Source organism: Ambystoma mexicanum, chromosome 2p, assembly GCF_040938575.1.
Source record: "Ambystoma mexicanum isolate Mex_15411 chromosome 2p, UKY_AmexF1_1, whole genome shotgun sequence".
Lineage (NCBI taxonomy): Eukaryota > Metazoa > Chordata > Amphibia > Caudata > Ambystomatidae > Ambystoma > Ambystoma mexicanum.
In genome coordinates, this window is record NC_090923.1 from 1,295,938,861 (window position 1) to 1,295,965,269 (window position 26,409).

Genomic DNA, 26,409 nt, shown 5'->3' on the forward strand with positions numbered 1-26,409 from the left:
AACTCCTACATTACTTCCCCCATACGTGTGGGAGATTAGCCAGCAACAACACCAAACTGGATATATAAACAGGTCCTTCAGTACAGCCTGACCACACTGACTGACCACCTGTGAACAAAGCCTGAGGCAACTGTGCCGAGGGAGAGGCCCACATGGCTGCCCTAGCAATGTTTTCCCAAGGAGCATTTTTGCACAGCTACAGACGCAACTTTGCTCAGCACCACAGGTACATGAATGCCTTTGGGGGCTTGAAGTCCCTGAACCGAATAAGTTTCTGAAATGCAAAGGTTATCCAGCGGGAAATTGAAGCTTTAGATGCCTGCGCTCCTTTTGGATTCCCAAAGGTAAATAACAGATTAGACGAGGTTCTGGAGTCTTTCGTTCTAACTAAAACTTGAGCCCTTCAAACATCCAGGTTGTTAAGGACCCTCTCGGCATCTGATGCCTGGTCGAAGTCCAGAAAAAAACACTGGCAAGGAAGAGATTGATTAATGTGAAATTCCAACACAATTTTTGGAAGAAAGGAGGGTTGTGTGGAGCACCACCTTGTCTTTATGAAAAGCCAGACAAGGTTCCTCCAAGGTTCCTCCATAGAAAGCCTCAGCTACCCTATTCTTCTGGCTGGCGTAATCGGATGCCAATGGTTCGAAAGGTTAGTGACAACGTGCACTGAAAACCACATTGAGGTCTCATTAGGGGCAAGGTGGCTTGACTAGGGGGGGGGGGGGGGGGGTTTAGGTGAAGACCTGTGAAATGCCGTTTTATCAAGGGATTGGTGAGCGTGAATGAACAAGCGCCCATGTTAGGGTAAGCACCAATAGCGGATGAGTATTTTCAACACAAATTAATAAGAATGCCGGTAATCTCAAGATCCGAAAAGGATCCAATCTAGCTATTTAAGGCACCAGTGACAAACTTCATTTGCTCCTGTACTGATGGCGTGTGGAAGCGTGGTGCGCAGCCTGTATGATGCGCATATTGTCCTCTAAAAGACTGAACTGTGCTAGGGCCCTGACCTCCCCATAATGCCAAGCTGAATGATTGTGGGGAGGGATGCCACACCAGTTTCTTGTTCTGGTGTGATCGGGAAATCCCTGCAAGCTGATGGCAGATGTACTGAAAGATGTTGCAGCTCCAAGAACCAGAATCTGGCTGGCCACCAAGGAGCTATGAAGAGTAGAGTTCAAATGGGTGCCCACCGAAGCTTCAACAGGGCCCGATCAATCAAGGGAGGCAAACGCCATCAACCGGTCCCATGAAATCTCCAGAGCATTCCCAAAGGAACATGGACCAAAGTCCTCCCCGGAGCCATACTGCTGAAGCTTCCTGTTGGATAAATCGCAAACAAGTCCACAGTCAGATCCCACCCCCACCGCCCCTCCAACTCTAGAAAAATCTGAACAGAACCCCCCTCGTTCAATTCCCACTCATGGTTCGCTATGGACCAGCGTCCTACAGTCTGCCGCAATATTTTCTTGGCCCAGGATGTGCACAGCCTGCAGCCAGATATCGTTCTGCACTGCCCATTCCCAGATCTAAATGGCTAAGTCCACAAGCAGAGGAACCCTGGTCCCTCCTTGCTTGTTCACATAGAAAATTGTTAGTTATCTTCCCCGAAGCCGAATGGCTGTTGTAGATGGAAAGAAAAAAAAATAAGCCTTCAAGGCTAAGAAAATGGCCAAAAGCTTGAGATAATGGATATGGGGATCCTGGTCCCCAGTAACTACAGGTCGAAAACCTCCAGGGTGTTTAACGTTCTCTCCCCACCCAAGTAGGGAAGAATACATGGTCATTGACCTGCAGTGATGGCTCCCAAAAAGGCGGGTGGGGGGCCCACCGGCCGATTGCTGAAGTTTGACCACCATCGGAGGTTGGGTATCATGTCCTAGTGCACTAGATTTGAGCGAGAATCTGGATCGGATGCCTGGGACCAGTCTTGTCTGAGCATGCCTCCTTTTCAGCCTCACCAGAGGGAGTGCTAAGACACATGAAGCCATCAACTCTAGAAGCCTCTGAAACCACCATGCGGACCTGTGGGTGGAGTTTAGGAAAAGCAAGTCTGTAATAAGTCCCTCGTCCTGTCCTCTGTCAGAAAGACCCAGGCAATGGCTTTCAACAAATAGAAAAATCAGATCCTGTGAGATCACCATTGAAGACTTGCCAGTTCACGGATAGGCCCAAGGCTAACATCAGCTGGAGAAGCAGTTGTAAATGGACTGCTGCTGTCCTGGGACAATGACTCTGAAGCAACCAGTTGTCCAAATACAGAGACATGGAATCTGGAGCTGGAAGAACACTGCAATTACAGTAATTTTTGTAAGAACTTGTGATGCCGAGCTCAACCCAAAGTGGAGGACTATTGAAAATGCTAAGCCCGTACTGAAAAAGAAAAAAAAAAAAACAAAGAAAAACCAAGGACCTTGCAGTGATGGGGCCAAATTGGTATATGCAGGTGTGCATCAAGATCCATGACGCAGAGCCAATCATCCTTTTGGAGGGAGGAGCAGATCCAACGCCTTCAAATCCAGGAACTTATGAACTTCGGAACGGAGAGAGGGACCCTGGTGTAAAGGAGGACGGGAATGGAAGAGTTGCTGGAAGGGGAAGACTGAAACCCGAATGCAACTTTACCAGACCCACAAATCTTTTGCGACAGTCTCCACGCGCAAGGAGATACATACCCAACGGAATTCCAGGAGGACCGGTGAAAACCATAATTTGGCCGATTTATCCATAGAAGGCGTGTTGGACCCAGCAGAGGAGACCGAGAAGGGGTGGTGGCGAACGCGAAAAAATAAAATGTGTTGCCTCTGCTTCTCACATTGTGGACCGCTTGGGGAACAGTCAAGCTGATGTGTCCTGCAGTCTTGGAACCCCTGAATCCTAAGAAGGATCCAGAAATCGGTCTTCTGAAGATAAGACGATCTGACGGGAGTAGGCTTTGTGATGACCAACAAGGATTTGGTCATTAAGGTACTAGCCTTAGTTTTTGCCAGCTCAAGTCTTTGGAACTGTGGAAGAGCTCCTTGCCCTGAAAGGGGAGCTAGAGGACCTTCTCAGGAACCACCTTTGAAAAACAGTCAATTGAAACCACGCCTGGCAGGTGAGATCAACACCGACCATGAGGCAACGCACAGGGGCATCTACACAATGTGCTGCCGCCTCCAGTAAATCCTGGGCCAGGACTCCGTGTCGAACAAACCGGTCTTGAAACCCTTAATCGATCCTGGGGAATTAATTGTTCAAACTGACAACTCAACCCATAACATGATTAGCCGCCGCCAGGAACACCTTTGTATTTGCCAGACACAGCTGAACACCTGCATTCGCAAAGACTTTCTTCCCTACCCCTTCTAGAACCTTGTCCTCAGACTATTGTTATGTGCAGCAGGAAGAAGGATTTACACTGTCGCGACCACAGCGGAAGGAGGAAGCAGACACGTAGCCCAAGGAATCTTCAGAAACCTGTACCAGGCATCAATTGTTTTGTATGGAATTACCTGTATAGGGTTTTTTGCCCACATTTTGCGGGCCTCTGCCAGAATGTCCTTTTGCAGGAAAAGGTCAGAACGCTCGTGACTTCAACATAGGAGCCCCGTCCAGCAACCAATCATGAAACGCACCGATAGAAGAGGGAGGTTCATTGCTGTCCTCATAAGTGTCTGCTCCGTCCCCATTGGTGGGATCAGTAGGCGTCGCTGAGGAGCGGCCAGCTCAGGATCTTTTGGCTCCGGAGGACACACCACTTCCACTGGCTTCAGAGGCTGCAGCCTAGGGGTGTTTCTTTGAAGAGGTCCCTAAAATAAGCTTTCATCGGATCAGAATGCATCAGGTTTTGAAGCCTCTTCTGAAGACAGCCTAGGCTGTGGCGTATGGATTGGGTGGTCCAGTGGACTGCACCTCCACTCGAAACTGGCTGCTACGACAGACCCCCGCCATATACTGAACCGGATCCACATAGTGCAGCGGAGGGCAACGGGGGTTGGAGGAGCGGGGACGATGATGTTGGTGGACGCAATATAGTTGGTGGAAGAGGGATTCTTGTATTACAGTCCAACGATGGATTGAAAGTGTTTTCCCCTCCACAGGTACAGACAGCAAAGACTTTGGCCTGGCCTCTAGACTTGAACCCCGAGGGCTCTGGCAAAATGGCAGACTCCATTGACGCAGGCTGAGGCGCCATTTTGTGACCCTCTAAAGTGATCTGCATCACAGGTCTGTCAGAAGACATTGTCGTTTTGACTGGAACTTTAAGAGACTTGGAATGAGGAGTAGCCCTCTTTGGTGCATCCTCGGCAGAGCTGGCACACAAAGATTTTGGACGAGTGTCCAACTTTTTTGCTCCCTCAGGTAGGCCGGTACCATGTTGAGCAACTATGAGCCGATCCTCGGACAAAGATCCAGTCCCTTTAGCCCCAGACTGTGGAACCTCAGCCTTGCTTGGGCTTCTTAGCCCCTTTTTGGAGAACCTCAGGAGTGACCCTGGTGCTTAGCCCCCAGGAGGAGGTGGGGTAGGGCCTCTGAAGGAACTCTGGTATTCCGATTAGATCCTGCTTGGGGTACCTCAGGGCAAACCCCGGTAAGGCTAGTGCGACTCCCTAGACTGGATTACCCCCAGGGGTGCCCTAAAAAGAGTACTTGCCAGACGATTTCTCTTTTCTTCAATGAAACTGAAGACATACCGGAGGGAAGCAGTGGAAGACTTGTTCCCACCTGATGTGCCTTAGTGCACAGACAAGCAGGTGTCCCCACCAATGGTCTAGGAACTAGAGTCAAATAATGTGAGGATCCACCGCTGTGTAATGTCACCAGCAGAAGGGACAAGGCGAATCCTTTAAGCTCTGGCAAAGGAAAAAAAAAGTACCGTGGAGCAATTTGGGAAAAACGAAATCCTAAGGATGCAAGTGCATCCAACCACACTGAAGGATTGAAGGGCGCTGGGTGGGATCAAGGAAGGCGGGGTTAAAGCCACATGTGCTAGCCCAGCGTAAAAAGTTTTTGATGCTTCAAAAAGTGCTCCGGCGGAATGTTCCATAAGTATGGAGGAAAAGAAACAGGACGTAGGAGTGAGCCTTTGCTTTTGACTACATTCCAATGCCCCTTTGTCCACGTCATTCCTCCCTTTGTTTCTCCTAAACCCTGCCAATAACCCCACACACAAAGCTTTACTTTTCCATAACAATCAGATTGTCAAATTGGAAAATGTGTCAAATAAGAGTAGAGGGAAATGGGGCCGACTGACAGGCAGGGAAGGCAATCCTTTGCAAAGTTCTCAATTACGTTTCCATGTAGATAGATTCGTTTTAAAGTTAAAATAAGAAACCTACAGCAGCCAGTAAAGGAACACAGCTTAAAGTCAGATCATACAATAATAGCAGGACCATTTAAACAAGGATTTATATACGGCTAGTGCAGATGCAATGTACCCTTACTTCACCAGAAACCAAAGACGACAAGTGAATTATTTGAAGTTGGAATGCAGAGGCTTTAAACGCATGGTTCCCACATTTAAAGGGCCACCAAGAGGGAATTATTAAGTGCCCAAAATGACAACAGTGCTTCCCTCTTTTACAGTGGATCACCCTTTACCACCACTAGTTAAACTACATATATGCAAGTACACAACCGGTCTCGGCAAGTGAAGGTATTTTCCACCAAGGGCTGAAAAGCAGCAAGCACATTAAGCAGGAGATTCATTCAACTGAAGTGCATTTTTTAAAGCCAGTATTATTTTCCAAGTATATTTAAGTGCTTGTGCCACAGATGAAACTGACAGTGAACATCAAAATTCAACAGCATATAAATAAAAAAATTAACAAAGACTTACACAGTGGGGATATATTCTCCAGGAAACGCATTGGTCGTGTAACTGATTAGCAAGCATGTTTTACCGACAGCCCTGTGTAAAAAAGAAAATGGGGATGGTTAGAATATCAATTACTAGAAAAGGTGAAACCTTCCACCACTGAGAAATTGGCTGTAAGCAGGAGAGACCACAGTAAGAAAACATCATCGAAAAATTCCATTGGTAGAACGCAAAATCCTTGTATGGTGCTTTTGAGCCATGCACTTACAGAACTAAAAAGGTTAGTCTCGAATTAACCAGTCTTCCTTGCTCTATCCAGATTAAATACGGTCACTGAACAAGACTGCCTTATTTTGAAATTCACAATGGTCGATTTATATTTGGATACACTGAAGAGATGACATCGCTTCAAGTAAAGAAGCTCAAAGAAAAGCATACCAGCCACGAACTAACATTCCAGTAGTACTTCTCCAAAGTGCATTGCATCATCCAACTTTACTATAGGAGCGTTGTCAATACTAAATCAGTCTAGTTGGATTTCAGAAAATGTAATCTTCCCCCCTAAGAAGAGAAGAAAAAAAAACCTTTGATCTCCTGGACACTGCACACATCACAGATCCCAAGGCAGAACAAACAGCCTCCCACCTATACAAACCTTCAGAACTTGAGGGGGAATACCCACGCAGACACAAACAAGCTCCAGTACTCAAAGCCCCTTCCATCGAGCTCCACTGAAACCAACAGACACCCACACCTAAAAAACGTCCCACCGGAAACCTTAGAAAGCTGGCTTCTACACATTCTCTCGAACTGGCAGCAACACCCTTCTCTGACCAATCTGTGTTACAAGTCAGCACCGCCTTAAAGCATTATCATTTTTTTTAACTTTATTGTGCATTTGGTTTTAAAGAGAATCCATAAGCACATTATAACATCACATTTTGTAATACAAGAGCCTACATAATTCGTAAAATACGTGTTGAAATATATTTACAAAAAAGCACAGAACAAAGTGCAATCTGTTAAACGTTTAAAAAGGAAAGACAGTAGCAGTAAAAAAAATTAAGATTCTGGGCCTCATTATGACCCAGGCGGTAAGTTACCGCCTGGGTCGTACCTTTACCACCATGGCGTAAACTACGTTTACGTCATGGTGGTTGGCGGACTTACCGCCCCATTCCGAGGTTGGCGGGGCGGTAAGTCCCCAATCCCCATTTACCCTTCCCCATTCTTGCCCCATAGGGCATAATGGGAGTGGGGAAGGCGTTAATTACGCCACCGTAAATTACGGTGGCGTAATTAACATCAAGGTCCCTTAGCGCCATGGATTTTAACACCTGCTGAAAGCAGGTGTTAAAACCTCCATGGCGTAAGGGACCTCGGAATCAGGCGGTAAGGGTCGGCGCTGTTTACGCCGCCGTAAACCCCTTACCGCCTGAGTCGTAATGAGGCCCTCTGACTCGAATTCTGGTCCCCAAAGATCACTGGTCCAATCAGTGGTTTACTCCTTGTTTGGCCAAATATATTCAGAATTATTAAACGGCAACCAGAATAACTCGTAGCCAAGTTGAGGTCAGGGAATTAATGTGCCTGTTGAACAGCATTCTCAAAGCACTGCAACAGTTTGCCCCTAAACTTTGTTCCTCTGAATGTTGCACAGCTACATTTAATTTGATTTGTGTTCCTTTTTATTTACTTAAAGTTTATACACTCCCATACAGTCCTTGGAATCCGAACATAGTGTGACCGGTGTCGTTCCATCTCCAATATCTTTCTCGTCTTCATTTCACTAGTCATACCCCAACTTTGACAGACAGTTGGGTTAAACACTTTCTGCGCCATCCAACTTACTCACTGCATCTTTGTTGGCAGCTCACCTTGTTACATGTACACTGGGGACACGGATCTGTGGGCTGTAGAGAATGTCTGGTGCAAATTACACATTGGTTGGTCACCTTATTTGGGAGCAGTCTGGCCATTTGAAATTTTTGTTTGCACAATCATCCCTTGCCACTCTTTACCTAGAACCGGAGGGGGGGGGGGATGCAATTGCCTGTCTTGGTGCGGGCACGATAGCCTTGGGGCGGGCGAGGTTGCTCAAGGTGGCCCAGACGCGTAGCGGCAGCAACTGCTGCGCTGCCTCCCATGTACTTTTTAAGTAGGACATTCCTGGGTCATGATTTCTCACGCCACTGCTTGGGGACAAAAGGCTGCCTGGTGTTGGTGGCTGCTTTTGGATTACTGCCGTGAGCATCGACCACTAGGACAGAAATACGCTTTGATCCAGCCAGCCGTGAGCTGTCCAGCAGGATAAGGATTGCAGCACCCCCTGGCTGAAACTGTACTGGTTACCTGGCCACCCTCTGATTTCGGGCCCCGGTCCCCTCCCCCGCCAGGCGCACACCTTCACTGCCTTCCTGGCAACCTCCACACTTGGGGATTGTTTTCTGTATCCCAACAGTTCCACTACCAGCACTTGTCACCCGATGCCTACACTTACCCTTTACCCTTGCACTTGCCACCCGCTGGCCGTACTTTGTTATTTATTCTATTATCCCATGTACCTGCACTGGCCCCTTCCCCCCTCACTTTCCCCCTTCCCCTGCACTTGTGCGGTCTAAATGACACCTGGCCTAGTAGGATCGTTGTCCGACTTCCCTCTGTTCCCCCTCCCTTGCCTCGTCGCACCTTGAAACACATGCGTACAGGCGCATTATAAATGCATCATATCATATAACCAGCTTAACTGCACGACTGCCATGTAGCATTGAAACTACGAACAAAACTAGCTAAGAACTGGCCGACAAAGATACCATATGCAAACCAGAAAAACCTGGAGAAAATCTAAAGGATCTTACTTAGTTGAGGACTACAGTCAGCATGCACATCGCATAAGCCAAGGCACATTGTTACACAGCATGTATAGCAGAAGCCAACAAGGGGGTCCTGGGAGTCCCTCTGCCAGACATTAGTCCTGGTTACGAGAGACTTACCCAGAGTCTTTAGCTCACCATCTTTCAAGAAATATCCCAGACATATCAGCCTTTGTCCTGCCCTGGGGCAGTCCAGCACCAAAATGCTAGGAAATGCTCCTCTGAACAAGAGTACCAACAACATCCCCAGACACGTGTTTCAGTCTGGTTGGACATCAGTAGGGAGGAGCTGTGCCTCTCTAAGAGTAGTGAGCAAGTGGTCCACGTCTTGATTCCCCTAGTAACTTAAGGTGAGACCAAAAGTTACTTAAATATGCAAATTAACAAGGGGGTCCTGGAAGTCCCTCTGTACTCTTGTTCAGAGGAGAATTGCCTAGCATTTCGGTGCTGGACTGCCCCAGGGCAGGACAAAGACTGATATGTTTGGGATATTTCTTCTCTGTGAAAGAAAGTGAGCTAACACTCTGGGTAAGTCTCTCGTAACCAGGACTAATGTCTGGCAGAGAGACTCCCAGGACCCCCCTTGTCAATTTGTATAGCAGAAGCCTCCAACAGTAGAGACCTCTTCAAGACAGTCAAAACTGCATAAACCCCTGGCAGTACCCCGATTCATGGAAATGTGCAATGCAATTAACATTCTCCACAGACAAAAACAAGATCGGTCACCACATTGACACCCCCCCCCACCCCGATACACTAACACACCATGTACCAAGATTGTCAGAATTCAAGATCCCATCACTGGACGAACCAACAACCCTTACATCACGCAAAGCAACCTCCTACAAAGAAGTAACCCAATCTCCACCCCGAAACATGGAAAGTGTCTCACTCCCCTAATCCACAAACTATTCACGCCCCATTCATGCAAGGCATCTTGTCCGATGCATTGAAGGTCACATCAAATCTGCAAGGTCATGATACGCGTATGCAGTGCTCCAGATAAGATTTTGAGGTGGGAGTATTTTACGCATAATTTTTCAAATGAGAGCAAATGCAATTTCAAGAGTAAAAATGAGTTTTCTCCTCTGCAAGAGAGTAAAACGTATCCAACATACACCCAAAGCATTTGTAAAATCAGACCCGTAAAAATCAGACCTATAGACCAAAGAGTTGTAGATAAAATGGTTAAAGGCAAGCCAGACAACTTATTACACTTGTGTAAAATATTCTGCCATAATAACTTGCAAGTGCATGCTACATACACAGCTTCATTTTCAAAATTCTGGACCCTAGAAACTCTTAAGAACTACAATAGATAGAGGCTAATGTATTGCTTGCAGAGGGAGTGTGAGTAAGCAAGTGTTAGCATATGATTTACTTACAGGAACTTGCACACAATCTCAGCAACAGTCACAACCGGCTAAACCACCTACCCTGTTGTCTGCTGCAGCAAATTAATGTGGATCCCCACATTGTGTACAAAACCAAAAACATGATTCTGGCAATTTCAGTTGGAAGAAATGCAGACAAGTGGATAAGTTGCAGACTGGTCCAAAATCCCTGCTTCAACACTAAAATGTGTGATCCTGGGCAACTAATTTTGCCACTGTGCCTTTTTTAGCAAAAAACAGAAATGTCTAGAACAAGTGATGTATTGCGAACTAGTTACTACTCAAAAATGCCCGACTAACCCCCTTTCCACTGTTTGAACTATACCATTAATAGTAGTGACCATTTATATAATGCACATGACAAAGGACCCATTCATTGAGCTTTTTCCAATGGGGTGTTGCCATTATAAAAGGTTTCTGTGAATTAGGCCCAAAGTGTATGACTCGTGGCTTAGTCCTTGCTGCTTCTTTAATATAAATTCACATGAACTCTAGTATTAAAAACTCGCCTGTTCCTTCCCTCCCATCGTGTACTTCCATCATAGGTGATCAGTCTTGATTGCCCGATAGGTTTCTTCCAAGATAGTCAAGAATCTGCATCTCTGGCATGACACGCATCACAGCCAATTTAGCCCGTAATCGCTAATCACATCAGGGGGATTAAAGAGTGGTGGAAGTGGAAAAAAAGGAACTACTGGTACTCTGGCTGCATCCAAAAAGGAGGGAGTGGGGTGGCCAGACAGATGGAGCGGGTAGGCAAGGGGGGAGTGGGGGACGGTATCAGATCACAAGCCTTGCCTGAACTGTGAGGCAGGGATTTAAATCCACTCTGCAAATTTAACCACATCGCTTCCAAGCTTGACTTGGTACAAATAGTTTGGAATGAGGCCTTATAGTTTACTTACAAAAAACACAAATTGCATAATAACGCCACATGACATGTAAATCCTTACAGCTACGCGTTAAGCCAAAAGAATATTGTGGCTTTAATGTTCGTCCTGACTGGTATACTATAAGTCCCAGAATGCAAGATAATGTCAACCTGAAAGATCTAGTTAACCCCACAGTACTTTCAGTGATTTAAGACATGTAATAAAAGATTTTGTATAATAAACTCAGATATGGAGATTCTTTGCAACAAACCTCCAGCTCATTGTTATTCATGATGTTGAAAACATTTGAATAGTGACTTAAAGCAACTTTTTTTTTGCTTGTCAAGCTAGTAGACAGATATATAAAGCGCCCATTTAATGATGTGTTAATATAAAACACAATTAAATTGGCACTTTGTGTTGCTCACTTTATCATGCATATGAAAGGCTCTGCCACTGAAAAGAAATGCGTTTGCAACCTGAGCACTTAACCTGCAGAGCCGTGTGTCTGCCTAGTGAGACCTGGTAAACTGTCAGTGCTTGAATGTAAGCCAACTGGCTCTGGAAAAAAAAATAATCATCCCAATGCAGGTCAGATAGCAGAAGCAAAAGGGCAGGATGCTCATCTGGCTGGTGTCTCCTGGCATCACCACCCCTGCGGGTTTGTGGCCTCCTGTCTCAGCTGCGAGGCCAAGGCTACTCTTCCTATGAAAGTATGCGGCAGTACTGTGGAGTGAAAGACACTTGCGGGAAATGTCTTGCGGAGGGGAGGGGGCGAGGGCGAGCCCTGGTTACATGTCTCAGAGACCAGGAAGGGGCGAGGGGGGCAGAGCAATGCACTTATGCCACATGCTGTACATGCGTTAGCTCTGCAGGAAGGCCCAAGGTGTGGAGAATACATTCACAGCTTGACACAGCATGATTGGTGGCGAGCCTGGTTTCACCTTGTAGTTCGAGGCTTCCCTTCCCAGTGATTGTCCAGACTGCTATTCACTGTTCACGCTGCCATTTAATGTTTGCCTCCACGTCCCTGGCTTACTCTGGCCAATCGAATCAATAAAGGCTCCTCCTCGATCCCTTCAACAAGCGAGACATTATTGATCCATAAATGCCCTCCCCACAGACGATTAACTGTTCTTATGAAATGGGTGGATTCTTTGTTTCCGTTTTTCTAGGTTTTACTCCTCTAATGCGGATCTCCTGGCCTGCATGGGAATCTTACCAGAAGTGAGGGAATGCAGAAAACAATCCCTGGAGGACACCCATGGCCTGTATTTCATTTTTAGGGACTTGCTCCATAAACTCAAGACCCAGCATGGCACACTAGTGCAGATCCAAGACACTTTTTGCACTCTAGTGCCATCTAGTGGAGGAAAGTACGATATTTAATGAAAAATAAACAGCGTAAATGCTCCGTAATGGCCATAATTACATGCATAAAATGGAGCAATATGCACCTTATCTGGAGGGCTGCGCTTATGGACTTCTTTAGTAAACTATCACCCCCCCCCAATTCTACCATCATTGGCAAGAGCGATACGACAGTCGCACTACAACCACATGAAGATCCAAAAACCACCCACTTCAAGAATACAATCTTAGATTTTGAATACACTGCAGAACAGAGAACATACTCTCTCCCACCCCCCACGGGTCATTAAGAAGCTATCCAGACAAGGGCAACCCATGTCTCATGGCCTTGCTCAATCTTGGCACAGTTGACCACAAAACAACTCTACTCACTGTCCTCCCACATGGGTTTTAATGACAAAGCCCTTTGTCTCACCAACAGATACCAGCTGGTGGGTGTACCTGTAGATATAAACTAAGCCCAGTGACCTGTTGGATCCAATCCTCAAAAGGGTCTACTTCTAACTGTACATGAAGCCACTGGCCATCAAAATCCACAAGTATGCGGTCACACTGCTATAACGGGTGGTCAACTGCCTAGACAGACATTCACCAATTCAAACACACTACACCATTCAAACCTGGGAGTCAAGGGTCTACCAAAAAATTCAAAAAAATAAACCCTACCAAACAGTTCAGCCTTAGGGGTGCCACCAAATGCACCCAAGCTCAGAACAGACAGACAAGGACTGATCTTGAAGGCTTCTCCCCAACTTCCTCCTAGTACTTCATCAATTGCAAATGCCTCTTCAAAGCACACATCACCAAGAAGACAAACAGCAAGATACCAGCCAACTCCTGTGACAAATTAAACCCTTGAACACCCTTCAACTACCCTCGCCCCGACCCCCCACAGCATTCAGATCCATCGTCCAGGCCATGGTGCTCTCCCACCTGAATGGGAGACCACACTCCTAGCAGCCCCCCCCCCCCCAAACTACTCTGGCCTATTACCTATCGGAAAGTTATCCAGCACACACCATTGCAGGATTTAGGAAATGTGACACATTTTCCGCTATTCCAAAAATACACTTAGCCCCTCTAAGCTCTCACCAAGTGAAGGCAGTATGCAACATCTATAGAGATCCAATGTCCAAGAGGTCACAATACATTGCTGGAAAAAGTGCAGGAGGTCAATGCAACACTAAGATATCACTGGACTCTACGTGCACAACAATCAGAGAAAGAGAGCTCGCACTACGCTTGTATACTCTGGAACCATCTTCCTGCTAACAAGCTGGCTACCCCGCAGTAATATGTGCATATACACTTGATATAAGACCAATTGCTGATGAGCTTGGTACAAGGGCTGTTCTTTATTGGATTCGATCTTGGGCGCCTGCTGACCTTCAAAAGTACAAGGAAGGGCTCCAACATGTGATGTCTCTAACAAGGGTGATCGCTTCCTTGGCTGCAGCACATTAAACAAACATTAATAACTCTGTTTAGGCACCTACTGGTATAATCCTTTGGTGATGAATGTTGAAACCAAGAGTGCAGTTAAGCATGCAACTTTGATCTTGTCATGAGTAAAGATGAGGCCTCATGTTTAAACCCCTCTACTGGACCGGTTTACCTGTTGTGTAAAACTGGTTTTGGATACGAGGAGGGTTAGTGTCACTGTCATTTACACATGCATTGTATGTGAAATTCAGAATAGGTACCCTGAATGTGGCCATTTTCACGAGGTCATTAAACCAAGCGAATAGTAGTACTTCGGTAGGTGGGGAAAGAAGAGTCGGTGGTAAGTTTAATTGCCAGCAATACAGAGATCTTAAGGCTATGTCAAACCTCAACATTCATAGGCCTGAGAATGTTACAACACTGTGCAATGCAGAATTACAATACATTTTTTGTGGCCAAATAGGTCCATCGAGCATGGCTAAGGTGTTGTTCAATGCTGAATTTTGTGAATATAGTAACACCAGAAAATGTGCTATAATCTATGCGCATTGCAATTTAAATTAATGACCATAATTTAATTTGTGCAACTAAACATTTACAATGGTGCTACGAGTTCACACTTTTAGTTAAATGTATACATGCAAAGTATTTTTTGATTCCCAATGACTTAAAGTCGAATAAAGGTATTGACGATTTACTGGCATAGTTTGCCCAAGACTTTCATAGGTAAACATTTAAAGTTGCAAGTTACCAGCCAGTCAAAGTCGCTCAACTCTCCATATACAGAGGACAGCATCATCTTACTCGCCAAGTCCATTCTCAATAGCCAACAGCTAGAGTGCAGATTTCAAAACCAGATGATGCTCAGACAAGCAATTGTTTAGCTCTTTCAAGGAATGCAATTTGGGTCATTGCCAGACTATGTGTACAAGTCATGACAGCTCCTGCATAATCCATCTTCTCCATCCGAGCAGTTGGATTCAGTTTGGACACAAATGTGTGCAACATGATTAATCCTTTATTGTGAATCCATGCAGAGGATTAACTATGCTGCAAGTATGGCTAGTTAAAGTATGGTCTACATTATCCTCCCCTAAATCTTCATGGTAAACTAACAAATGCTGGGGTGATCTTTGGATTAGCAGAAAGACATGAAATATGCCAAAGTTGACGACCTTAGTTCTCAAGATGGAGAAGATGCATAGTGTCCTTTTGACTGATCATGCCTATGCATAAGGTAAAGCCAAATCTGAAGGTAGCGCATGAGCTCGGATTCAACCAAGGCAAAGACCTCCAGTTGTCTGAAGGGCTTAACAAACCTAACCTGAAACGTGTCGCAAATTGACAACTATCATTTATCAAAAACGTGTTGCTTTTAAGAGTCGATAAGCTTGGTGAACATAGGAGTGACCCTGTCCATGCCCGTCAGGTTTTTCAGAGCATGGAAGTTGCACACAGAACCATGCCATCAATCTCAGTGCATATCCACATTTTACTTTATTCTCCCGCCCCAGTTGCTCTTTTTTTGACAGAGGCTACGTTACAAACTAAATACTTAGTTGGGCAGCTTGAAGGGTGTGTCAGGGCAGACTAGCCCCTTTCTCTAAGGCTAAACTGCATCATACAACTGTGAATGTCGGACTAATAGCAATAATGCACGATCTACAAATAAGGAAAAGCAGTCTAAAGTATTTTCATAGTAGCAAGTCTAGCTTGTGTTGGGTCCAACTCGATGAGTAATTTACAATAGTTTATCGGTGGGTTACAAACTAGTTCCTGGTAATTTCTATACTTTGGGGCATCTTTTAGTTAAAGAATGTACCGATGGTTGCGTCAGATGAAGAGCCAGGTTTTGCGGTTTCCCTAAGGTCAGGTGACCTTCAGTACAGGATGTCTGAGGAGCACGTTCCAGGGTCCCTGAGCCAGGCGGTAGAATGATGACCCCTCTGATTGGCAAGCTATCCTTAGCGTGTTCTCCACGAGTATAGTTGCCAACTTGAGGAATCTCATAGTTAAGTCGCCGGGGTCTTTGTGGAGAGAATAGGCTGCCACCAAGGTCTCTTGTGAATTAAGAATTTATGAAAGTAGCTCATTTCCTTCCTAGTGCTCTAATCCAGCTGGCTTACTATCTTCTAGGCACGAGTTAGGCCTACGGGGATGAGGGGAGGTAGGTAGCAGTGGATGGAAGGGTTCTGTAAGACGAATCCTTCGTGTCTCCCGAGTAGGCTGTTGCACTACCATCTGAAAGTTAGATAGTTCAAGCGGTAAATCTTGGGCTAATGTGCCACATAATAAAGAATTGTATGAAATGTTAGGGAAGAAGGGCTTTGGTGTTTTTCATTACCTTTGTATGAAGGGGCAGTGTTATACACTAAATGGCAGTGGATGTGATCAAGGGACCTCACACCTTCAGATGTGGCATTTAATGTCACCCAGTATAGGGAGAGGATAAAGATTGGCCCAAGCAATTTGAAGGGAAAACCAAAGTTGAAAAAAGCCTGGAAACGAGACAGTGCATTTTGTCACTTCCATTCACTCTAAAACGTACAGGGAATGGTTTCATCTCTATGCCCCGTACTATGCAGACACAATGGGACCTACCCACCTCCCCCAAACATTTGGGGGCCGGGGGGGGGGGGACACCCACAATCCACACTTCCAGTATGAATTGGGAATTGAGCGAGGACCGAGTGTTGGTAGATCTTAGGACCAGTTAGTCCTTTGCAGGAAGGCCAAACAAATTGACTAGGATAGTTTGCCACGGATGTTGGGGGGTGGGCGGAAGGATCTGTTTTGGGCTTGTAGACTAGCAGTGGCCCAAAAGGTGGACAACCATCTACCCAATAGATATTATTGGTTGCAAAACAAGTATGGGGTGACTTTAAAATGGGCAAGTTGCTCTATATGGCTCATGGTAATGTTTTCTTTACTGGTAGAATGGCATGCTTGAGTGAATTACAGATCCAGATTCACTTGGTGCATAGAGACGCAACAGCAGTGATGGTGGCCTACTCTTGGGGGCCTTACCGCAAACCCTCCTTTGGAGAAGTGGGCTTTTTGACCTTACTGGCAGTATACTTCTGGCAGTTTACTCAGGGGTCGAGACCATTGGTGTGGCGACAAGAGGACTAGGGACAGGGTTAATAAGCAATTGGCCTCTTTGACATGGAGGGATTGAAATATGTTCCAGGTGAGGGATTTCCACAAAGTTTTAAAAGCCTGGATGCTTACTGTAAGGAAAGGCCTGCCATGCCACTGGCCATTTTAGCCAAGACCTGTATCTAATCTACATTCTTTTTAATTTCTCATTTGCTAAATACATGGAGAGATGAATAAAAAATGTTTTTAAAAGTTTCCTACATATAGACAACCTACATTGTCTATCCCAGTTGGGTAAAAATCCATTATCTAATGTTTATAGGTTTTTTCGAGCAGCAACTAAAAAAGCAGCCAATTTACTTCCCCCATCAAGTTGGCATAGCAGGTGAGTTTGGATAGGGCAATCCCTAGCTAGATATGTCACTGCTCTCCCGCCTCAGAACCTGTTGCTACTCAAGGTCCACCTGCACCAGACCTCCACAAACATCCTTTTAAGTTCCAATTAGCAAGTCTTCCCACTCCCCCTTGTTAAATTTTGAGGATTCTGCCTTTCTTAAAATGCAAACACTGGCTTATGTCCATCCAGTTTAAGAATCATGATGCGACGAGCTATGCCAAATTGAGAAAAAGTTGGGGCACAGACTAGTTAGACCACGTCTCTTGCCATGAGGGTCAGCAATGTCTCCAGTGGGTGTGGCGAATTCTTTTAAGGCAATCGCCATTTTTTTATGTTTTAATGATATGTATTAACCAAAGGTGCAAAACGAAACCATGCAGAATATTTTGCAGTAGGCTCTGTGGGTGCAGACTAGAAAAATGGAGTGCGCTGTAGTGTTCTGTGCTTTTACAGAACGGTTCAGTATCGAGCGTTCTGATGGAAAATGTTAAGGTCAAAAAATGAAATAAGGGACTGAATACGCGCAGGTAAAATGTAAATCTGGGTCAAGATTGTAGACCCATGCCACAAACTCAAGCAATCGGACCGATATTCCAGTATAAATTTAAAAAAAGTAATATACAGACGATAGATACATCGATATTGAGAATAAGAGGTCTCTTCAAACACCATAGGGAGAATGGCCAAATTTGGGACAAGACTACAGCCCATCGCCGTACCCTTACGTTGAAAAAAGTAGACCGTATACAGAATTCTAAGGAAGAAAGCGGTTCTTAAGTACTACCTTTGCACAGGCTGTCAAGAGTCGGTAGGAACATTGTGGGGGCAGGACCTTAACATGTTATCAAGGGTATAGCTTTATCATGGGTGATGTTAGTGTGACCAGAAACTGTCATGGGGCCGAATGGTGTATTTCCCACAGGACTGATCACTGCCCGGGTGTCCAATAAAAAAAAAAAAAATAATAAAAAAAAAGTAAGAGTGGAAACAGCTAATGGCCCGATGAAAAAAAATTATAAATATAGGAATAGGAGGAAATAAAATAAAGGAATTCTACCCTTAAATGCATCAAGTCCTATTCCTTTTTGGACAGATGAAACTCATGTAACCCAAATCACTTAACTCTATATCTTCAATTTTACCTCATCCGAAGGCCAATGGATCTGGTCATAATTGCCTGCTATATTAAGAAGTCTGTAGACTTCCTGATCATATTTGCCAGAGTCGGCAATCACAATGCCACCTCACTTCAGCCCCTTTGACTATCGTGTCCCTAGATAAGGAGTCGAGAGCCTGAAATTCTACAAGCTTCACGTTGGGCTGAACGTTGCGAGGATGTTGATTGACAATTTTGTTCAATTCTGTCAAGACCTGCTTCTCAAAGTTAAGTCTTCTTTTGTCATATGCACAATATATGGATTAAATGTGGATTGCGCAGCTCGTCCAGTAATGTCATTCTCTGCCCGTTTCGCAATCAGAGAAATAAGTTCTTAAATGGGTCCTATTGTTATTGTAAAAATACTGCCTGCAACAACAAAAAAAAAAAAACTTTGCCCCCGCTTTCATCCACACAGCACCATGGATATGTTGAGACCAGTAATGTGCGTAGTACCGCAGGAAGTAACTACGGTTATAACTGCCAGATTGTAAGAGTAAACCTGTATCGTTTAATGTGCATGAATAACTAGGTACAAAGAAATAATCACCAAAAAGAAATACATTTTCTAGTTAAAGGTCCTCCTCCTCCCCCCACTTATAAAACTCATTGGGAATGCAAGTTTAGGGAGTAAAAAACTTCCAAATGTTACCTGGAGCACTGGCTTTGCCATGGAGTTATTTTTCACCATGTGTTAACTTCTCGTTGCACTGCATGGGTTTTTTTTTTATTTATTTTTATCATTTCTAAAGCGCTCACAAGGCCCGGAGGTATTGAGGTGCCGTTATAGGACTATGTCTTTGTTGCATATTTATAACGCGCTTAATAGCCAGGAAGTTTAAGCGCGGACCTGGGGATCGAATCTGTTGCTTCGTGTTGTCGTTTCCAAGGCGAGCACGTTCCTGCTGAGCTATCTTCCCGGGACTATTTATGCAACGGCACACTGCTTTTGTGCTCTTTTCAGGCAGTGTTTTGCTGCATGTGCCTATTCAGACGGCATACGTTTCTGCTCACAATCTTTTGGGACTATGGTAATAGTTCAGAGTGGACCCCTGCGTGATTCAGCTGCTTGTAATTTCTCCATTTTCTGATACCACTGGCTGGGTATGGGTGTGTTATTGTGGTGGTATGAAAGTTCTTGCTGCCTTATTCATTTTCACTGGGTGTTAAGTTTCTTCATTTATTTTTGCTGTGGTGATTTTGTTTGGCGTTCTTCCACCCGCTCATTGGGGCAAACAGGAGTCCCACTGAAGAGTGCGCTTTTATTTTATGACCCCATTTCTTGATCAGGTCTCCTAATTAATTTTTGGTCTCCTGATAATTTTCAGGCCTCCTTGAATTGTATGGCCAGAATTTGTAAGTACAGTTCCAATTACGCTGGAGTACTGCTATGCATTTGTATTTTCCCCATGATGAAGACGTTTATAATTAAACTTTTATCACGTTGAAACCCGTCCGTGCTTTGGAAGTAGCCGAAACACTACAATTTATTCAATTTGGTCTCTCGTTGGCTACATCTACTAATTTGTTTTATTTGTTCTACTTAGGGAATTGTGGTTGTGATTCCCCACAAAATGCCCTGGCTGTGTTAGTCCATTTGTGCATCATGTTGAGCGGTTTGTGTGTACATGATATGTCTGGACGTAACGCTAAATGATTCTCAATGTGCATTTTATTGACATTGTTGCTGCTCTGCAGGTACTATTGAATTGTTTTACATGAATTATAAATAAAAAATTGAATATCGATTTGGGTAAAGATGTATTGTTGCAGATTTAAAATGTCAGCTCTCTCCTAGTATCTCCCACCTCAATATAATGAGAATCCCTTTCCCCTCTTACACATTATCACATTCAATAGTGGTCATTATCCTTTTCATGGGGGTTTCAAGACCAGGGTAGAAGCCAGTCCGTTTAACAGTTGTCCCGAATCCTTTTTTGCACCTCCCTCTGGGTATTTTTATTCCACTTCTGCCAGACCCCAACCACTGTACAGCCTGAGCCGCTGCTTTACTGACGGGCCACTGGCACACTTCCATGATATTGCAATTTGTTGCTTAGCTAAAGCCATCATGAACTGCCCTTTACGTCTCTTCTTCCATCATAGTAACAGCAGGTGTGTGTAACTGCTGCCCGGTAAGGTATTAAGACACCCCACCACCTCCACCCAATACCCAGTTATCAGACATTACCAGATCATATCCCAGAAGCCGGTGGAATCTGCCCTCCAGGATGGACATAGTTAAATTGAATCAATTGAAACCTTGCATTTGACATCTTTGTAACCTGTCCCCATTGGCAAATCCCCCACACCTGTACACCACAATTTTCTCATAGCTACTCAGCATCCAGCCGTATTCCATAATTTGCCCAGTGTCTTGTCCAGCATCTAGAAAAAAGACCTGGTTTATAATAGGGGATGTTAGTATAAAAACATTTTTTTTAAAACAACCTGGGAATACCACAATTTTGCATAAAGCTACCCTCCCCCATCAGCAAGAGAAGCGCATTCTTCCAAAAGTGTACTGCAAACGCCTCTTCCACCACGCACATTCTTTTTTTGTTTCATAGCCGATCTTGAGACTTTTCAAAATACATTACAAAAGACTCCTGCTCCCACTCAATTGACCAATCTGGGAGAGCTGCACTTTTTTTGCACCAGGCCCTGCAAAGGAGCGAACAGGATAGATTTTTAATTATTCATTTGAAACCCTGACAATTCACCAAAATTGCCCAGGACTTCTAAAATAATTGGTATATTCTCCAGTGGAAGCATCACTTCTGCCACTGAGATGCCAGTCTCATGAATATACATCTTAAAATAACTAGCCTAAAGCTACATTGAGAACAGAATGGGCACCAGACAGCCCTGTCGTGTACCTCGCTTCAGCAACCATTGAGAGGATACCCAGGTTCCAGTCTCCACTCTGGCCATTGGGCTACTGTACAGGATTCTTAGCCAACCCACCATCATGGTTTTAAACCCATAAGCCTTCAGAACTATAAACCACCATGGCCATTCAAGCGAATCAAACGCTTTAGCTGCATCTATTGAAGCCAATGCCATATCCCCGCTGAGATCTTTTCATAAGGCATGTTGAGTCATTCAGCAGTTATTCATCCCTTTGATGCAGTGAAGGCTAAACCTGCAAATGTGTTGTGGTGGCTGGAGCATTAGGAACTTGCAGCGAGTTCCATTCCAATATCAGGCATTTGGTGCAAAAGTCAGCTTGGGATATATTTACCCACTCAGCAGTACTTCTCCACATCACCAAGCTGCACTTCAGCAGAACCAGCAAAATGGCTGTGCTGGCTCCTGTGAGCACCACTGCCTCACACCAAAACTGTTTTGCAATGACAAAAAGATGGCTGCACCACTTGCCAAGCACATATTGGGCACGATGCAAAAAAGGGGCACAATGAAACAGCTTGCCAGTGTGTTCTTACATGTACAAAAGGGGAGTGAAAGAGCAGTGCTGCAAAGCTCAAAGTTCCCATTTGAAAAAGGGAATATTTCAACTTTAAAATGATGCCGCTCTGATGGTTTTGTCCCTGTTCTTTATTACGCTACCTTTATCAAAAAGACCTGGTCATGCTCAGCCATAATCACATTGTTCTCCATCAGAAAAGAGCATTATTCCTGAATGACAGGCCCTGAGAAAAACAAAGCTTTCCTTCAGCTACACAGGAAACGCTTACATTTTTGCTACAAAATGTAAAAAAATAAATAAATAAAAGAAATCACTGCTTGAAAAGAAAATCATCTTTCTGTGCACGTGTCAATTTCATAAAGACTTTTGCCTTGTACAGACTTGTGTAAAATAAGCTGGCTACAGCTCCAGAATATTGGAAAGTAGATGGAAGAGAAATCACAGCAACATTTACCATGTGTCAAAATGGGTGTGTGCAAACCAGAAGGAAAAAAAATGCCCGTTTTAATAAGTGCAATGTTGAATGAAAGTTTGTCCATGCCTAGCAATGTAAAGGGGTTTGTTGCTGGGGAAACCTATATGGGCTGTTTTATTCAACAGGATGGTTTTGATTTAGGATAAAATAAAAGAACAAGGAAACTGCCTGGGCTGGGTTGTGCAAGCTCCCCAAACAGGGTATTGCTGTTGGCAGATCTAAGGCTTCCTCCAAAAGGGAACCACCATAAACTTCCAGGAAAGTGATAATTGCTAGATTGGAAAACTTTGACCAAGACAAAGAAACTTCACATACTAATCAGACTTGGGTCTGGGCTGAGCCATCTTACAATGGAATTTCTGGGACACCAACCTGTGAAGTCATTAACCTTCAAACTGGGGAACCCCCCCTGCCCTCCACAATGGGCTGAACTGACAGTTGGGGGGGGAGGGGGGGTAGCTGAAGAGAGAAGAAAATGTTTCCAGTGAAGGACAAAAGGATGCCCATTTGTTTAAGACTATTTTTTAAAAATAAAACTAAACGTGTAAGACTTATCTTTGCAACAGGACTTCACTTTTAAACTGTTACTTTTCACATTTGAGATTTTATGGGCTTTAATTTAAGACGTCATAGACTTCACTGCCATGTGGGGAATAGAAATGGCAGATAATTGGTATTCCACTGAAAGTTGCAGGTTGCCACTGTCAAATTTAACACTGATATGCCAAATAATTTATACACAGGTATAAAGTTATAGAATTTTAAGTAATATAATTCTCACTGAAAAGCGTGAAAAACTGGTAGACTGGCGATACAAGTTCCCACAACCCAGAGGATTGGACTGCTATGCTCTACGTACGATATGTAATCTGCCCATGTGATTTGTTAAAGTGCCACAAATGTATAAATGTGTAAATTAGGTCTTGACTGATTTTTGGCAAAAAGGACGCTGGGGTGGCTTTACACCTCAAAATTCAACTTCATGAACCGCTTCTCCACCGAGGAGGCAACCAACATTGATTGTCCTATCCACTTCTTGAGGTAGGCCTAGCTCAGTTCTGCCCACCAATAATTGTGAGGTCACCTATAAATAAGAGTGGTTGACGGAGCTCCAGACACTCCTGAATTTCCAGCGCCTGCATTCCTAATCTGCCACATTCATCTTGCCAGACTCCAGATCCCACTGCAAAGCTAAAGCATGCCGTTTCCAGACTCCACTGCAAGGCCAAAGCATTGCTGACCATCCCGCAAAGGCCTAGATTAAGAAAACCCCAGTAAAATTCCATTAAAAAGGGGAAGGCTGTGGTACCTTAGCATCCCGAGACCAGACCGGCTCAGCCACTACCTGTGCCATCCAGTGACCCGAATTGCCCAGCTGCACTTACCATCCGGTGACCAGACCTTTGCCCAGTCTTGCCAGGAGAGTCCACTACCTGGTGACCCGAGTGGTGCAGTGACCAGAACCCGGTTGACTATTCCAAAATTCCCAAACCCAGGCGTGGACTTAGTATCCCACATTCCATAACAGTCTACACCATCTTGAACCTTTGTTTCACTATCTAAGCAACCCTACCCATATCCTGATAACTTGTCCAACTGTCAGAATTCTCTGAGCCTATTGCCCTTGATCTCCAAGCATTAGCGCCACTTCTTTTCATTTCTGTCTTGCATAGATCATAAGTCATTAGCGATATTGTGATTGAATAAATTAATTTTCCCTTAAGAAAAGGAGTACACTCCGTTAAGGGTTACAACTGCAGCGCAACTGATATTCACCGGTAGCATTCCTCTTTTCTTAGCCTAGCCATTAAATGTAGTTTAAGTAAAATGTGTCATTTTAAAACTGATTCTCTTTTTCACTGCTATATTTTCCAAAAACAAACCACTACCTTCCAAATCTCTCTCAATTCACCATCTAGAGACATATTTTCACCTTTATAATTGTCCGTGATAGATATCCCCAGCCACAAAAAAATAAAAACCACTGAGAATAAGTATTTCACCAGTTTTTCCTCTAATTCGTTTGTGTCATTTTAAATGGGAATTGAGAAAAACTGCAACTTTCCAACCTGTCATCGACTGCATGTTCTAAATTTCCACTCGTTTTTTAATTGTATGCTTCGTGTTCATCCCTTGCCTGGTGAGATCTAGGGTTTATGCATTACTGTTGTCGTGAGTCATATGTCTCAAAGATTCAACCGCACATTCATTATTTCTATGTCAATTTCCAAGCTATTACAAAGGGTTTAAAATTTTGATTCTGTTCGCTGCCTCTTATTCTCCCCCACCCCCTCCCAACTACCTGCTGCTTCTTTCTATCCACTCAGAATGTGGTCATTTGTGGGTTGAGGGAACATTGCAGGGGGAAACCTGGAAACCTTAACTTGGGTGCCATCTATCCGAATTCAAAAAGTGCTTCTATTAAATTGTGCTTTGGATAGGTTCTACTAGAAGGTTAACCAAGCGCATTGCTTCCATTTCTATTGTAATTATCATCCCAATGGCGATTGCTGCCCAATATTAAAATGTGTGATTTTTGTGACTTCTAAGAATAAATAAATAATGTATTTCACCAACCGGCCTGGTTCATGGTCCATTGTGACCCGGGATATTTGTAAAAGATGGTGAGACGGGTCGAGTATCGGCTCAATTTGAATACATTGACATTAAAGAAAAAGCATTCCTATTGAGCACCACATTCCAGGCCAAGATCAAGTGTCCTGGTCCAGTGTGTGACGCTGATTGGAATCCTTATGATTCTGGAATCCGATAAACAGTGAGCAAAGTAATAAAGCATCATCATGCCCGCTTTAGGACATAGACTGTATATTGAAAGTTTCACTGGGGTTCCATAGTGTCTTAAAAGGAATAAATCTGTATCAGGAGTGGAGTGTTATTAGCTTACATCACATATATGCCCCTCCCATATCATTGGATAAAGGGATGCCAGAGTCCCTGTCCCACAGGCTTCAATGGGATGGATGAAGTAATCTCCCCATATAGAGCTGACACGGGTGTGCCCATTGCCAGCTGCTGAAATTAAATCCTGCAACAGATCAGTCTTCTCAGTGTTAGAGGGAATGAAGGACATTTGCTGTGCAGGATAGTACGTATAAGAGCATACCAAAAAATACCCCCTTCCCTTAGCTGCATATTAGTATATATCCTTTTCCAGGAGAAGGCGGGGGGATGGGGTGGGCTAGGAGGCTGGGGAAGAATAGTCGTAAAACCACTTGTGCAGCTCTTGACTGTATCCCCCCCACTATGAGGAGTATTGTCTGAGGGGAGCCCATTAGGTCCTGCGACGGGCCATAGGACACCTTACTTCAATGTACCAAAGCATTTCAGCCTAAACCTCAGTTGCTTGCCTTAAACAGGTCAGGGAAAGCTGGACCAAAGACTTATGAACTACAATAACTGCGTCTAACATTTTGATTCCTAATTCTAAGTGTGACCAGTGCAAGGTGTGCCCGAGTTGTGCAGCCAAGTATCAGATCTGGGTCACCAAGCTCGCCCTTTTCGTACTTTAGTGTAAGCCTAACTAGGGAGTATCCGAATATTCCATTGGGTACACACAGATTTGTAAATATATACAATCATTTAGACAACATTGCCATTTGGCCGTAGCAACCAACCTGCCAGTAAAAGCACAAGTATCTCATCTGGTCACCTCCCATCCAAGTCTTAAGCGTACCTTCCACATTACACTGTATACTCCACTGTTCAGTGCAGTAAACCTTAACTAGATATTTCAGGGTAATTATTACTGCTACAAACCGATAAACCCAGTGCAAACACTTCAGATTCAACCAAATCACCTAAATGCTGAAACTGTCGAAAGTGGTCAGCCCCATATCACCAAGATCTAGAACATATCAGCCACATACAGTAATGTAAGTAATTAACACCAGTGTCTTGATATCCTTAAAATCCCCCCCCTCACCATGTACTCTTTGGCTAGGATTTCCAGCCGTGTACCTCCATATGTTATGAAAAGACCTTACCATTGACTAAAGAAGAGGCAAGTCGGCTGGTGTACAAAAGTGACATGAAAAAGCTGAACCCATTGTTTTTTACAAAAAATACCCAGTGT

At 44.4% G+C, this 26,409-nt stretch overlaps 1 protein-coding gene across 2 annotated transcripts in view; it reads right to left on the reverse strand.

Moving 5' to 3' along the window:
• The window catches only part of RAC1 (Rac family small GTPase 1), a 208,895-nt gene that overhangs the window by 146,303 nt on the left and 36,183 nt on the right, over positions 1 to 26,409 (reverse strand). For both annotated transcript variants that reach the window (XM_069645625.1, XM_069645624.1), the window contains exon 2: positions 5,828 to 5,899. In XM_069645625.1, the coding sequence (XP_069501726.1) occupies positions 5,828 to 5,899 (72 nt within the window). The remainder of the gene's footprint in view (positions 1 to 5,827; positions 5,900 to 26,409) is intronic.